Consider the following 15,703-nt stretch of genomic DNA (forward strand, 5'->3'; position numbering starts at 1 on the left):
CAAATACTTTAGCCACAAATGGACTTTAACTCTTCATGAAAATAAACAGAACATTTCCCCTGGCACTGACTAAAATGCCAACTCCTTGCAGGACAAGTTAGCAGCAATGTTAATCAGGAGCTGCCACACCAGCTGCCCTTCTTCCATCAGTATGATTAGACAGTATTGGCAACCAAAAGATGGTAAAAAGCAGCAACAGAAGAACTCGCCTTCTGTAGCAGGGAATAAAAATCAATCTGCCATATGTCTAATAGCAGAATGTAAGCTATCTGTCACTGTCTACTGTTTAGCTTGGATTTCTTTGAACAGTAGGGTCCTTGTTAATGGAGCTGCTAGGAGATAATTTGCAAACTGTGTCTATTTGTGTTCAGCTCTATTCAGTGACCTTCCCTGAGTCCAACAGCCTAGATTTTAAAAGTTGTCATGTAGCAGCTATACTCATACTTGCTGGTAGTGTGCACACGCTGATATAATCTCACTGTTTAGCAGCACTGAAAGAAAATCCACTTAGGCAGTAGAGATTCAGTTCACAAATGTCTCCTGAAAGATTTCATCTAAGGACTCTAGTTTTAGAAGAAAAACAAATTACTTTGCTCTGTAAGTATATATTGATTTATTAGTTGGGAATTGCTTCCTCTTGTTAGACACTACTTTTTTTTGAGCAATACATGCTGAATACTCCATCAGGAAAAAAAGCCTACTGAATAAGTTTAAAATGATCATTAAATCTGTAACAGATAAATATCAGCCTTGCTTCAGAATGAAAAGAGGCTTATATCCATGTACACCAGCTGTGAACTGCAGCTTGTGCAGCATACTTTTACACACATCAAATCTCTGTAACAGCTCTGCCATGTTTTCCTTGAATTGTCATAAATTATAGTCACTCAGCAACCCCTTCTGTGAATATGCAAAGCATCAATATCTGTGGCTGATATCTGTTACCTAAACACAAACAATAAATTTGGTTTAGTGGAATCAGAACACACACAAAGACTGCTGTATCTATTCAAGTAGTAAGTGATTTTTCATATGCATTTGTTTTCTCAAAGAAAAGCTTACTTTTGTCCAGCTTCTCCTTGGCCAGCACAAGGTCCATATTTGTAAGCATAAACAAGGCGAGGGATGAAATCTGATGTCACAGCTATAACAAATGCATTTGTGATAACAGAAAGAATTCCAATGCCTTCCAGGATCCCGTACCAGATTCCTGTTCAACAAGGAGAGTATATTAGCTCCAGGAAAAACAAGAATCAATGTGCATGCTCTGAAGCAGTTGTCTGCACCACTCGAGGTTTTTTTATGTAGTTTCTATCTGAGAGTCACCAAGTAAAAATATTTTTTTCTTATTGAACAGCAGGACATCAGTAAACCAAAATTCCATTCCCACTGGGTGGGAATTTCGTTTATCCTTCAAATAATCTCAAGGAAACCACAAAAACGCTCATGAAGGCCTTGGCTCCACCAAGCCTCATAACCAGGTTTTAAGAAATGCTGTAAGCCTCCCTGCTCATGATGACAGCTGTCCAGCCTCTCAGGAGGGTCTGCCAGGGTAGCCAGGAATACATGCAATCCATGATCTGCCTGTCACTGGGGTACTGCATGTAACTTGTGCACAGCTGGTCAGCATGTACCCATCAGCATCAAAATCTTCGTGGCATGCACAATGGCACAAAGTCCCGAGGCATCACCTGGGCTCTTTGGCTCATCCTCAACCATCTGGCAGATCTTGTGGTACAGGCGCACAGCAACTCTGGTTATGAGGGCCATCACTAAGAACCACACCAAAGGAAGGTTAGACATACCATTGACTTTAACAAGGCATCAAGCTGTCCTTTAAAACTTTGCTGAATAGGAAGTGAATACAACTTATTTTGAGAAATCACACCTGAATTGGCCGGGAAAAAAAGGTATATTTTTCTGTGCTTTTATTATTTATGTTTTTTCAGGAATTATGTCTGCAGTGTACACTGTGTACTGGCTGATGTCCAGGTTTGTACCTAAACTCACAGATCCACACTGTTCACATACAAAGCTTTATTCAGACACAGATTTTAGGTACAGAGTAGACCATTCTTAGAGCACAAAGCCTGGACTTCTGCTATGTCATCGTGTAGGCTACTGTTTTTTGAAATGCAGATGGGCAGTGATGTATCCTATTTACCCCTGCGAAGACACCAGGGATTCAGATGACTGTTTTACAGAGTTGTTCCTAAAGGTGTTCTGCTTTTGCACACTGCAAAGACAGAAGAGATTTATCGTCAAAACATGTTCAGAGAGCCCTTGCAGCAGTGTGTGGCTGAGTGACCTCAAAGTTATGTGAACCCTGTGTTTAGCAATGCAGGTGTGCCTCACTGAGAGCAAGTTCTCTCTTGGGATCTACACCCACTCTGTCTGACCCACTAGGGACCTAGTAGGCATAGCCCCTGAGTCACAGGGGAGATTGGTTTTATATTTGGTAAATATAAAACACATAGGTCCTTTACAGAATGGTGGCTGCTTTAACTTGACTTTCATGTTTCAGCTACTGTGTCTGGTTATTACAGCTGAAATGAGCAGCAGCATGTGTTCACACAGTATGCCTGCCACAAGGAAAAACATACAGAGAACACTCATCACTTTATTAAAACATCTTGGCTGTTAAGTCACCCAGAAAAATAATTAAAAGATATTTTACAATATAGACTGTTAATTGCATAAGTAGATTGGCATCAGATACTTGAACTTGAAGGAACAATCAAAGTGTGTGTTGTTAATAGGGAAGGTGACTGAAAATACCTTAATGTTCTCTTACTTGAAGTGGTCAATGCTTGGCCTTAAAAATAACACATACACATAAAAAACACACATGCAAAGAGCTCACCTATATCTTTGGCTCTTGAAGCTAAAGGTCTTCTCCACTGTGTAACAAATTTGTATGCATCAAGCCGAATTTCAATAATATTGTTAAGTAAGGCCAGAAGCGGTGCCAGTGGAAAAGCTGCCACAAAAATGGTTGTGAACCCAAACTGAAGAACTAGGAAAAAAAAGAAAGATCACAGTATAACTGATAAAATCTAATCCCAGTGTCTAAGATACCAAGTAATATATGCATACAAATATTATGTATAAATTTACAAACAGTTTTTATTATGCCATACCATACAATAGGCTAGTGACAATTGTGACCAATTCCTTGCCAAAAGTTCAGAGAAAGGATGACAAGAACAAATGCACATCTGTCCCCAGGATGGACAGCAACATCTAGATTTTGCAATTCGGAGTGAAGTTTAGAGGTGGACAAGCTACATTTAGAAAGGGACATTTTTACTCCAGCAACAACTAGGATGTCTCAATTACCTGCAAAGATTAGGACTTGAATACATTGCTTTTTATTGTACAGATGGGCAGCAGTTTGAAACTTTGTGTAAGTTTCTAGAGGGAGATTTTTCAGGCTGCCAAATTTCCCATTAATTTTAAAAGAATTATGTGAGAGAGAAAAGAAAAAAAAAACCAATAACGACACATGTAGTTCAGTTACATAGGGCAAAAGTTCATGTTCTTTAACATTTCTTTGAGCAGTTATCCTCTCCTTTGCTCTGGATAGAGCAATGCCTTTTGGCAGCAAGCTACTTTGTAAATGTGAGGTAGTAAATGATGGTGAATTTTAAACATAAACAAGCATGCAGGTCTGTACCATGCAGCTTAAAAATAAAAGCCCAAGGGAACATCCTTTAGTAAATAACAGCAAAGTTCCTCAGAAATGTATGCAGGTGAAGAGGTGGGCTCTGATTTAGAAAATGGCCTTCCCCCCACAAAGCCAGAATGATAAGTGTTTCATAGATATGAGGTTAGTAAAACAGCACCTACGTTGGTTTGTTTTGGTTCTTACAAACTCACTCTCTTTCCTAACCTGACCTGTGAGAACAAAAATGATTTTGCAGCCTCTTTAGCTTCATAAAGCAATAACTAAAAGAATACATCAGCCTACATCAACAAAAAAGCCTCAAAATTAAAATCTAGTGAAAGAGAATGAACAAAGGTCGTGCCATACTCATTTCTAGGTATTCATCAAAGAGTCCGTAAGCATTCATAGGTTGCAGATTGTAGTCCTTTTCCCACTGTGGGAAGTTTGTTTTTCTCTGTGTGCCATACTCCTGTCGCAGTTTTCTCCTGGTCCACCAGTTTTGAATTAGCCTACATTTTCAAATAAATTAAAGAAACAAGGTAAATAATATTAGTGGCCATTTAGCACAAAATTGGAAGATGCTAGGTGTGCACAACATACCTTGCAAAATTAATTTCCCTATGCATAGGAAAATAGAGCATTAGTAATACCTGTGGCTGATGACATGGCATTATAGGTATGAAAATAGATACAGCTGATGGGCTGTTATCCAAACCTAGATGTAGTTAAAATGGTGGAGGGATTTTGACGTCTTTTTTTTCACTTCTCTTTCTCTACACACAATGGCAAATCACTTCAGCATCTGTTTATATGGCAGAATGCAATGCTGTGTGAAGATAGTTGAGCTCTAATTGAGAATCAGTAAATAGAATGCTAATGCTGCTTGATCCTTTCCTGTGTGCAAGCCAGCACCTCTACATTGCTCTACAGTGTGCAAGGTCCCTGAGCAATCCTGGAAGGGAAAAAAGCAACCTTGAATGGTGTCTGCAGCCAAACATTGGCAGAAAGAAGTGTGTGTACCACTGAAAACATGTGGTGGCTGAGAGGTAGACGGCTGACATAAGAGCTATCTCCATCTCAAGAAATGGGTGAACGATACTGGACTTCAGAGGGAAGGTACTGTTCCTGAAGAAATGCATGGGTAGGGGCACCGTGGGAGGCACTGAGTCCGATGAGAAAAATGAGTGTTCACATCTGAAATAAAAACCTTTGCCTCTCCACGTCAAGTTGTTGCACTGGTTTGACCAACAAAGGATGCAAGTCACAGTTAGTATAGAGAGAAAGAAAAGAAAAAAAAAAGACAGATATTTTCTCCAAAGTTACTGAAAGTTATTGTTGGCCCCTTTGTCTCAGCAAGATAGAAGGTGATGGCTCACCCAAATAATTCAGTCCTTTCCCTGACTGTGCTTTGCTTCTGGCCCTCAAAGTTGTCTGGTCTGGTCTGGTCTGTGAATGGTAGACAAACAGCTTCTGGAGTTGCATAAAGGTTTGGGCAATTGGTTTTCTTAAAGCTTAGAGATAATTTTTCCATTCAGGCCATTTACCAGAGAGGTTATAGCTTTTCCTGTCTTCCTTCAAGAAGGTGCAACTGAGTGCAGGCCATTAAAATCTAGAAGTGCAAGAAAAAATTTAGAAGCACAACCATGAACTTGAAGCCAAAGTACAAGAAACTATTAAAATACTTGGGTTTAACAGCTTGCAGCCAGTGTATAAAAAGCCTGAAAAGGCCCATGGTTATGACTGATGAACTGTGGAACAGTTAAGGGCACATCTTTGCAGTCCACATCACCCTCTGAGACTTTGCCTCTTATGTTCTGCCTGTGAGAGGGCTGAGAACTGGATTTCTGCAAAGGCAGCAAATTGAGGAGTGAGGTGGGTGGGAGACCAATATGCTGAGATAGATCCCAGTTAACTTCTTTCTTTGTGAGAGGGGAAACCCATAAGCAGTGTTACTAAATATCTAATACTTCTAGTGATATTCACAGATGTAATTTTCTGATTTATGTGTGAGCAAGGTGATGTTATGTGGTTTTAATACGGGTGTATGTTCTTCCCAGAAAAACATCAACTTGAAATTGCAATTTTCCACCGCCAAATGAAGCAATAATTTATACTTTCTTAGTTAGTGCAAATGTATCTATGCAGGAGAGGAGAACTGATGCACACTTTCAGAGGTTTCGAGGTGATGTTTGTATGAAGCAGAAGCACCACTGTAACATGCCAGTATTTGTATTAAAAATCTATTCACTAAACAATCATTGCTCTAGCACACACCCTAGGGCCTCTTTCTGATATCTCTGAAACCTAGATTTTAAATCTCAGACAGAGATTTCAGAAGGGAAGCCAATGTCATATACATCAGTAAGAAATGTGATGGCAGGCACTGTGATTCCTGTCACCAAGGAACACTCAGTGGTACTTCTGACTTGCCCTGCATGTCTCTGGTCCCTGTGGAAGTACATGCCCGCATCAGAGCTGGGCTGCCACCCTGAAATGGTGCAAAAAGCCACTCTCCAAAACACCCTGCTGGCATTCCTCTCCTCGGGCTGTCTTATGGGGAAATATTCTCTGCTATCAGCTTTGGCACCACAGTGCTGGTTCTGCCTGGGTCCTGGCAGGCAGTAGCCAGCACACAGGCAGAGGTGCAGTGATGCTATACTACAGACTATTGGATTGCCTCCAAATCCTCTGGCCATCTATATGGTATTTGCTCCAATCATGCTCTTTGCAGAAATGATCATGTTTTTTTCACACAAAAAGGAAATGCACTTGCCTGCAGCATTTCAGGGCTGGAAGGTGGACTGAAAGGTCTGGAGAGCAAATACATCTCTCATCAGAATAAGGTGAAGCATCTCACATTGCTGTGACTGTGTGTTTTGAGTTGTGATTTTTGTTGTGACTCTAAAGTGAAGAGACTGACTTCATCTGAAGCAGTTTATTCCTGTTAAATCACTTGTTCTTAAACAACTCCTATCTCCTTCAGTCACCTTCTTTAATCTCCCTCTGTGCTATTTATTAGGTTTTGAAATCCCTATTAATAGGCAGCAGAAAGTTCTAATGAAAACTGACAAAAGAGGAAGGGAGCAGAGAGAGAAGGATCAACACTACTGCTGCTGTTGCCTCCTCTCCACCCCAGCTAATTCCTCCATCCCTAACAGCTGCAAAATCCTGGGAAGCAGCGCTAGGCACAAACCGGGGAAGATAGAGAGCTTTAAGTACCTTGACTGCCAATTACTCAGTGCGTTTAAATCATTTACTTCCATTCTCATTACAACTAGATGTGATCAGCACTAAGGCTGCCTGAAATCGCTTCTGCAAACACGTTTCTGCAGTTCAGGGACCAAACTGCGCTAGCTCTGCTGTGGATCCTGCAGTGAAGCAAATCCCTCTGAACATTGCAAGGGCAAACTTTCTGATAATGGCAGCTCTCTCTTACATTTTCACACTTGCTAATTTCCCTTGATGACCTGCCACACTGTCTCTAGCATCAGCTGTCTATATTAATCTTAAACATGCTCATTAAATACTAATCAATAAGAAATGAATCAATAGGAAATGAATAATTGTCAACCTTTTCAGTCAGGGAACATCCACAATACCCTGAAGATCACTGGGAAACTTGTCAATATACCAGTCAGTACATTTTGTGATCTCTGAGAGTATATATGCCAGCAGTACATTTTTTCCAACTCATACCTGCCCTTTCAGGCACCTTTTATCACCCAGCAAGGAGAAATCCAATTTAGAACTTATTGGCATAGCTAAAAAATGATACGTATATTTCCTGTGTAAGGAATACAGTGGTCTTACAGTTATTTTTAAGGAGTTTTAAATCACAGAATGCAATTTAATTGAATCAAGTACTTCCCATATATTATTGATTTGTTAATATTTATATTACACTTTCACTTTTGCAAACTATGTCCAATGTGAGAAAATACCCAAACACCATCTACCTCTATATGTCTGGAAATCTGTCTTAAGAGTTCTGTATCCTAGGGGGGATTTTCTATTGTAATGACTACTGTAACTTGCTTTTATGTAACTGGTCATAAGGAAATCATCCACAGTATTCTTCTGTGATCTACAGAAGCATAGGCATTATATTTACTTACGGGTAGCCCAGTTCCATGAAATTATTCCAGGTCTGTTTTAAAACCATTATAATACCCATTTGCATACAAAGATCAATAAGGCATCCACTAGGGTGGCACTACAGAAAAAAAGAAACAAAAGGTTATACAGCAATAATGCTGAGTTTTAAAGCAATTCTTGAAGACTAGAAATGGATATTACATATTTTACTTAAAGGACATTAAATGCCATCATCTTTATTGTTTAAAAAAAATATAAACTCATTGGAACATATGAGACTCTACCATACGATCAGCCTTTTAAGCCTACTGTCTAAATCACTGCAGAGGTCGGAATCAGCTGAAACCAATGCAGTTTTCACATCTGTGTTTCTAATATGTTGTGCAACTGTGGGTGGCACAGAAGGCTGACTCTGCATCAAGCCAAAGAATGAAGAGAAAATTCCTCCTGGCTGCACAGGCAAACAGTTTATGCCTAGGGGATAGACCTAATACTGATTATTAAGTGCTATTTAATGTATATGACTGATTGGACCATGCAAAAGTATTCTCTTGAAGAACTAAAAATCTCTGTCAAACAACATTTCCTAGTGTCTCTTGATTAGTGCTTGCCTGCTTTAGCAGTGGCTCCAGACCTTGAAGAAGTGGTATCACTTTGGGGAGATTTGCTCAGATAGTACAAATTTAGGTCATTCCACAATTTTTCATCTAGTATTGGAAGAAACAGAAAAGGACAAAAAGCCCTCAAACAGTACAACTGACTTTGCGGATCCAAACAGTGGAATTCAAGCTGTATTGTTAAATCCCAGGTATTATGGATAAGTTGAACAGATCACTGTCATAGAAGTGTTAACTATTTCTCTTTAACTTTTAGGGAGAAAAATTAGTTATGACCTGTAACAAAATGTGATATGAATTTTTTACACATACTGCATTATACAGTGCTCAGAACCTGGGTCCCTGCTGAGGTTTCTGTTGACCTCATTCAGCTTTTCTTTAGATTAACAGGGTGGCAGCTGATATTTTTTTATTTTTAAAAATTAAATTCTCTAGCATTATTATTAAATCATTATCCTTCTGGTTTTAGGAATCAAGTCATGCGAGCCAATATAACCTAAGAGAGGTAGGTGCAGTTACTAATGAAGTAGCAGTGATGTTACAACCATAACATCACCAATACATGAATTGTGGTCTGAATATGCCCATGGACACTGGACTAGACAATATGATGTTATTATATGTCTTGCACTTGGCTTCATCCAACAGGTGAAGAGAGGGCTATTGGAGAGATTATCTGGGCATTATATTCTAAATTATGTTCCTAATAAGATCTAGCACAGATATGGTCAATAGTCAAGACTTTTTTAAATAGACATTTATCATTAGACCTTTTTTCTTTGAGAAAAGCAAAATAGTAGGGACTACTACTAGTAGCTTCTACCAGCAACTGACTCAACCTGTAACACCTCACTGTTGCACTTCCTCCCAAACCTGGTTCTTCCTTTCTCCCATCTCTGCTCTTGCAGAGGGGTGAGGTTCTTTCTGTGTTCTCAGATCCCTCTGTGAGGTGATTCAGCCCAGTAATTCATCAGAAAACAAATTCAGCCAGAAAAAGGAAGAGTTTCCTGGTGATACAGGGAACTGAATAGGCTCCTCACAGGGTTGGACAAGCTAGAGCCAGTGCAGATGAAGAGGAAGGAGCAAACTTCTGGGGAAAGGCTCAAAGGAAGAGCAGAATTATCTTCTTTTGGCAGCAGCAAGCTGTTAGGTCAGCTCAGCCCCTCTCAGACTTTGGAAGCATGTTCAGTGAACTTCTGTCTGCCCATTTATCAAGTATTCTTTCCTTGAATGTACAGAATTCCCTACTTCACAATTAGAAAGGCTTTTCAAATTATTCCTTTTTTTGCTAGTATCCAGATGACCTCTATTAACCAAAATATTTATATATCTGGAAGTTTTTGTAAATTCATGTAGGCAGTCTAAGGATCTGCATTTTCCACTTGCCATTTGTCATGTATTTGCAAAGTTGTTTCACTAATTCAGCTGTCAAGCATGAAAGAAACCACAGTATTTGAGTGTGCAAATAGCAGCATTGGAAACAACATGACTGGTCCAAAAACTTCTGCTGTTCACCTCCAGTAACTGTCAAATCGGTTTTGAATTCTGAATGTATTTGCCAAAAAAAGTGTGAGTGGTCCTTGAGTGACTTGGAAAGCCAACCTCTCATTGCTCCCCAAATCCATTTGGTTTTATAGGCATGGATCATTATGCCAGTAGCTCTTTTGGAAAGTTTGTTCTGTTGTTTTGATCAACTTTCAAGTTAATTTTAGGTGTCTGAATTTTTAAGTTATTATTTTATTATTTTAGCTCCCTGGTCAGCAAGGCTAGAAAAGCTGAGAAGAAAGGATTATTTAGAAGCAAAAAGTAATCAGATTCATATCTGACTGATTCATTTTAAGGATGAAATATTACCAATGCAAAAATGTGAGTAATGTTTAAACCATTTGATAACACTATCCAAACATGATGAAAAACTAAGGCTGTTAGCATTGAAAAGGACACTTATATCAGTATGTAGATGTTTTTGTAGCAGTTGGTATTGTAAGCATCCGTGTGGAGTTAGAGAGCAACTGAAAACCCAACAACACACTCAAAAATACCTAGACAGAATGATGTGTCTGCCTCTGCCTGCATTCACTGCATCTGTGGGCAGCAAATAAATCAGTCTGTAGTTAGTGAACACTCACCTCTTCCAGTCTCCACCGGTTTATCAGCCTTAAGTAGGCACCAGGGTGTCCTGTAAATCTTCAACACAGGAATATATATCAACTATGTTCACAGTAGCAGAAGAAAGATCACACTGTTGTTTTAATCTAAGGTCATCTTAGTGCGATCGATATAACTATAAAAGATGTTATGCTGCAAAACGTTTTGGAGGATTCCTAGAATAATGTCCATGAAGGACTAAGTATATTTTTACTTTCAGTTTGATTTCAATACCAAATATTCTGCTTTTGGACATTCAGCATATGTAGAGAAGAGAGAAAATCTGAATAAAAGTGGTCATGTCAGTTTGGAAAATGGCTTTCAACTGCCAGTCCATTTTCTTACACCATAATGCGAGCTGTGATATCTGGCTTTCTGTGAAATCAGTGAAAATATTAGTTTTCATTAGGAAAACATAATTTTCTTACTATTCTCCCATTTTTTCTCCCAGAATGATTCCCACAACTTCCCACATGCAAATAATCCATACTGATGGATTCTTCTACTCAAGCCTTCTGTATTCAAAGGCTCGTCTTTTGCTTTTAGGGGACATGCAAAAAGAGACATACATACATATATATATATATATATATATATATATTTCATTTTCTGTGAGAAAAATCCCAGAGAGCTCATAATTCATTCTTAATAGTCCAAATCACATAATGCAAGCAACAAAGTATTCAGGCAGTTGGACTAGATTGTTGTAAGTCACTTCCAACTGAACTATTTTACTCTATTTTGAAAGAAAAAGACAGTGTTATTTACTTACCTGTGCAAATTACACACATAAAGGCAGCATGAAGTGACCTGAATGTATAGTATTGTGGGATGCATCAGTTTGCTGTAGTGAAACTGTTAAAAGCATTGAGTCACTGTGGTGTTAGGAAAGAAAAACTACGTCTACTTCTGGGCTTTTGAAAGGAAAATAAAACTGCAGCCTGTCCTGCTTTGCTAGTACAAAATTTGCTTTTTGAGATGTGTGATAATATGGTCCTGTTTTGTTTCATTACAGACAATTTTATTTCATCTCTCTACTTCATTTTGCACATATCAAGGTGCAGACATCAATCCTACCTTCCAAGGAAGAATGCTATATAAAAGGTAGAGCTGTTCAGATTGACAAACTGAAAAAGAAACATTTTCAGAGTGAAGCTGTTCTCCCACTCAGATTCGGTACGAGGCTGCTCTGTGAAGAAAGACAGCAGAGTTTCAGAGGTTTAATCAGATTAACAATTTCCCTTGGCACAAAGGCTGCACACACCTATCAGAGCTGGCAATGTATTTATAAATTAGCCTGCTGATTTCAAAATATAAAGTGACAGAAGAAATTGTATCCAAAAGCAACACACAGCAAGTGAGCTTGTAAAGACTTAGAAATCTCTTCTGATATCTGGATATGTATATTCCCAGAAGACTGTAAGAAAGTGGTTGAGATAATGGGTATATTAAAAATCCCTCCTGGATTGCTGTGTGCTTTACAGGCTCAGTCTTTTCTCTTGTTTCCTCTTCTACAACCTACCACAATGACATTACCAGAAAGCACCCTAGTACAAGCTACATAAGTGCCTTTCTGTTAGAGGCTTCACACTGAACTGGAGCAAATCCTCCTCATAATTCTGTTTCATGGATTTGCCCACCATGTTGGCACCTAAGGACTCAAGACAGGTATCAGTGGAGTGCCACTGCATGACTCTCACTTTACTTGTTCCAGGAAACTCATCACAGAAGACTGAGAAAAAATATTTTGCAATGGATGGGGTAAAGCAAATGGGAAAGGGGAAGACATATTCTTCCCTTCAGGTAGGCCCTCAATCTCCATCAAAACAACTTTTTGTTAACAAAACAATTTTTATGCCAATACACCAGTACTATGTCCTGGAACTACTTTCCAGTTGGCAGGAGCTTGTTATTAGTCAACCATTGATGTGAACAACAGTAATCAAAGAAGAAGTGGAGGTACTAATGGTAATTCTGAGTATCATAATGGTAGCTCTCATACACCACCTCCAAAGGAGCCTCCAGTAAAGTACTGGAAGTACAAAACCAACAACAATAAACTAGATTCTCTTTAATTAGAGATGCCATACTCATGAGGAAATTTCATACAGATGCATCAACAAAACCATAAAAAGAACCATAAATCTGGTTACTGATTTGGAAATGCCTGTCAAGAAACCCAAGTTTGTGTGTATGCCAGTACATACATATTTAGCTAAGTAGAAAGAAATAAAGCATTGTGGATTTTTGATGCCAATCTGTGGGAAGGACAAGTTTGATTTTAACAAAGCTGCTGCAGCTGAAGCTTTGCTCATATGCCCATCAGTGACAATGGCAATGCTCTGGAGGAGCATGGACACGAACTCTGAAAAAGGTCATGTAAAGGCTGAAGAGGACATCTGGAATGTAGCTTTGCTGCCAATTCCACTCTGGGCTTATTAAACTGATAAAGATCATTCAAACCAAATCAGTTACTTAGTCCATCAGAGTAAAAACGGTCTGAACACAGAACAGCTTGATCCACTGAGTTTTCATACAAGTGCTTTCTGCACAGGTTTCAAGAAACAGACCTACCTTGATGACAACCTGTCAGAAAGTAATCAAGCTTCAAGGTCTCTGAACCATATCTTACTGCCCCCAGGGTCTCACAGGGAGTAAAAGGGCATAGCCTGTGCAAATTGCATACTTGAAAGTCATATTTCTCAACTGTAACTAGCAGGTATCTTTTCCATGGATACAGGATGGCAAAAATATTTTAAATTCACAGCATACAAATGAGAAGTCTCAGTCTAATAAGAAACAACAGAATAAAATGCTATTTTACACAGATGTGCTTACACATATCACCTATGACTTCCCAGATGTAGAAAAGCCCTGACACTAGCTAAAATCAGCTGTGTGTATTCTTTAAGTAAACACCAAAATCTGTCCACCTGGTCAAAAATACCTTCTGAACATCATCAATGTATGCATGTATCTAGAAGTGCAAAATAATCTCCTCAAATCACTTCTACACATGCCATAATATGGTTTGCTTAACAGGCCTTCAGCAAGAGTATCGTTTCAGGCTTCTTGACACTAAAGAGTCCTTGCCAATTGCCACCAACTACTGCAATCTTCCAGCATGATCAGGAACTCCAGAGACTCTGCCTGAGCCATGGGTATATGAGTGATAGCCTATTGCCACCCCTGTGACAATACATGCTGTCCTCAGGAAACATGTCCTTACTCTAGCATAAAGATTACCTTTATGGGTGAGCTGAAAAAATTACTGAAACTTAGAACACCATTAGACTTTAAGTTTTGGTAGTGTGGATGAGTCACCTAGTTATTTTCCCTCCAAATTACTGCCCCCCTACAAACAAGGTGTATGTTTGATAGTCAATAAGCATCTGAGTTTCAAGCTAAAAATTTGCCTTTCAGAAGTCATTCCCCCATTTCCAGGTCTTCACAAAACCTCGGGGTTGTGAGTGCTGAGTCTGTCTGAAAAGTCATGCTTTTTCCCCCAAGGTAAGGATTTGTTCAAGTTCTTACAAGGTCAGGGGTTGGAACAAGAACCAAGCATGGCAGGTGGGTGACTGCTGTCATCACTGGTTGAATGGCACTATAGATTAGTTTGTATACTTCTTTATTATAAACTTAAGAAAAACACTGATTCCTATAGATTGTAAATTAATCAGGAATTTTCATATTTATACAGACAGTTTGATTGCTATCACAGTATAGGGACCAAACAATCAGTACAATATAACTCAATTTTGTATTTAACACTGCTTACCTAAATTTGTCAGGAAAAGAGCAACCTTTTCATACAGCTGTAAGAGAGAAGAAACAGCTTCTTAGATATGTGACCAGCTCAAAAATATTAAACTGCTTTCTAGGTAGAGTAACTGCTCTTACATGTTATATCTGACATCCAGATGGTCTCTCTGATGTTCTAATAATGATGATAATAAAACTATGTAGTAATAAGACAATAATGATATAATCAAACAAGGAACAGTAATATTTTTAAAGCATATACTCAGCTCTTTTCATCCACAATATATGGAGAAAAAAATACTGTCACTGTCCCTATTTTACATACACAGTGAAAAAAGGTGAGATGATTTTTCCAAAAACACAAAGCAGAACAATAGCACAACTGGGATTTTTGTTTAGTTATTTATGAAACATCCCACAAAAAAATTTACCCCAGAAAGAGCATGCACTGCTAGGTTGGGTATTTGGCGCTTTTTGGTTTTGTTTGGGATTTTTTTGGTGCTGAAATGAAAGACACTGGGGAGAGAGGGTTGCTTCAGAGAAAGTCTTTAGTAATCCCCACCACCAGACACATTTCTTACTCTGAGTCAGTGACACTGTTCTAAATCCTAAATGGTATTTTCTGTGCTTAGCAGATACCATGCTCTCAAACTCTCCGGGAGACTGTTAACTTCATAAAGTTTACAAAAACAAGCTTGGAGGGTTTTCACAATTAGTATTTTCAAAGGGGTTTTAAACCTGTAAGTACATCACCACCAACATCAGTATTAGTGTAAATTAATACAACGATTTCCATTTGCTTTAATTGAGTCTGGAGCCTGTTCCCACAAAACCCTAAATGTCCTTAATTCTCCCTGATGCCTACAGGGATACAAAGCTCCGCATATGCAGGCTCAAGTGCTTACTTATTCCTGAAGTGCGTATCAGCAATGTTTCTTCTCATTTGCAGCTATCCTTATAAAGGCCTGCTTAAATTGAGTTATGTAGAATTTACAGATCAAATTGCCTGCTTAAGAACTGAAATCATCCTGAATTATCTCATCCATGTTAACTACCAATTCTTGCTTAGAATAGCTTTTTGCTGCCTTTGGAGTAAACAGTTTTGTTTCAAGTAATGAAAAAGGTGGCTGCTTCTAGGTTTAAAAGCATCTCTTAAGGGCAACTGTAAAAGTGCTAAATATCTGGGTGGTTTATATCCTGATTCCAACAGGGAGTGTGCTCTTTTACAAATGTACACTGCTCTGCAGAAGGGGATATCAAAACTGTATTTTGTTGCTATTCCTCCTGGAACAGTAAGACTGCATTAGAGATTCTGTTAAGTGTTCGGATCTAATTATCTGCTACTGCAGTTTATCTCTACTAGTTCCAAGGGGCCTTGTTTAGGATCATATTTGGTTCTGTGTTCAAATTTTCT

At 38.8% G+C, this 15,703-nt stretch overlaps 1 protein-coding gene across 5 annotated transcripts in view; it reads right to left on the reverse strand.

The window, feature by feature from the left end:
* The window catches only part of ANO4 (anoctamin 4), a 203,708-nt gene that overhangs the window by 12,544 nt on the left and 175,461 nt on the right, over positions 1-15,703 (reverse strand). For all 5 annotated transcript variants that reach the window (XM_026868394.1, XM_026868396.1, XM_026868395.1 and 2 more), the window contains 7 exons: positions 14,306-14,342; positions 11,605-11,716; positions 10,509-10,566; positions 7,783-7,880; positions 4,034-4,176; positions 2,864-3,016; positions 1,063-1,210 (listed from right to left, as the gene is read on the reverse strand). In XM_026868394.1, the coding sequence (XP_026724195.1) occupies positions 1,063-1,210; positions 2,864-3,016; positions 4,034-4,176; positions 7,783-7,880; positions 10,509-10,566; positions 11,605-11,716; positions 14,306-14,342 (749 nt within the window). The remainder of the gene's footprint in view (positions 1-1,062; positions 1,211-2,863; positions 3,017-4,033; positions 4,177-7,782; positions 7,881-10,508; positions 10,567-11,604; positions 11,717-14,305; positions 14,343-15,703) is intronic.

Source organism: Athene cunicularia, assembly GCF_003259725.1.
Source record: "Athene cunicularia isolate RWA chromosome 1 unlocalized genomic scaffold, athCun1 chr1_part2, whole genome shotgun sequence".
Lineage (NCBI taxonomy): Eukaryota > Metazoa > Chordata > Aves > Strigiformes > Strigidae > Athene > Athene cunicularia.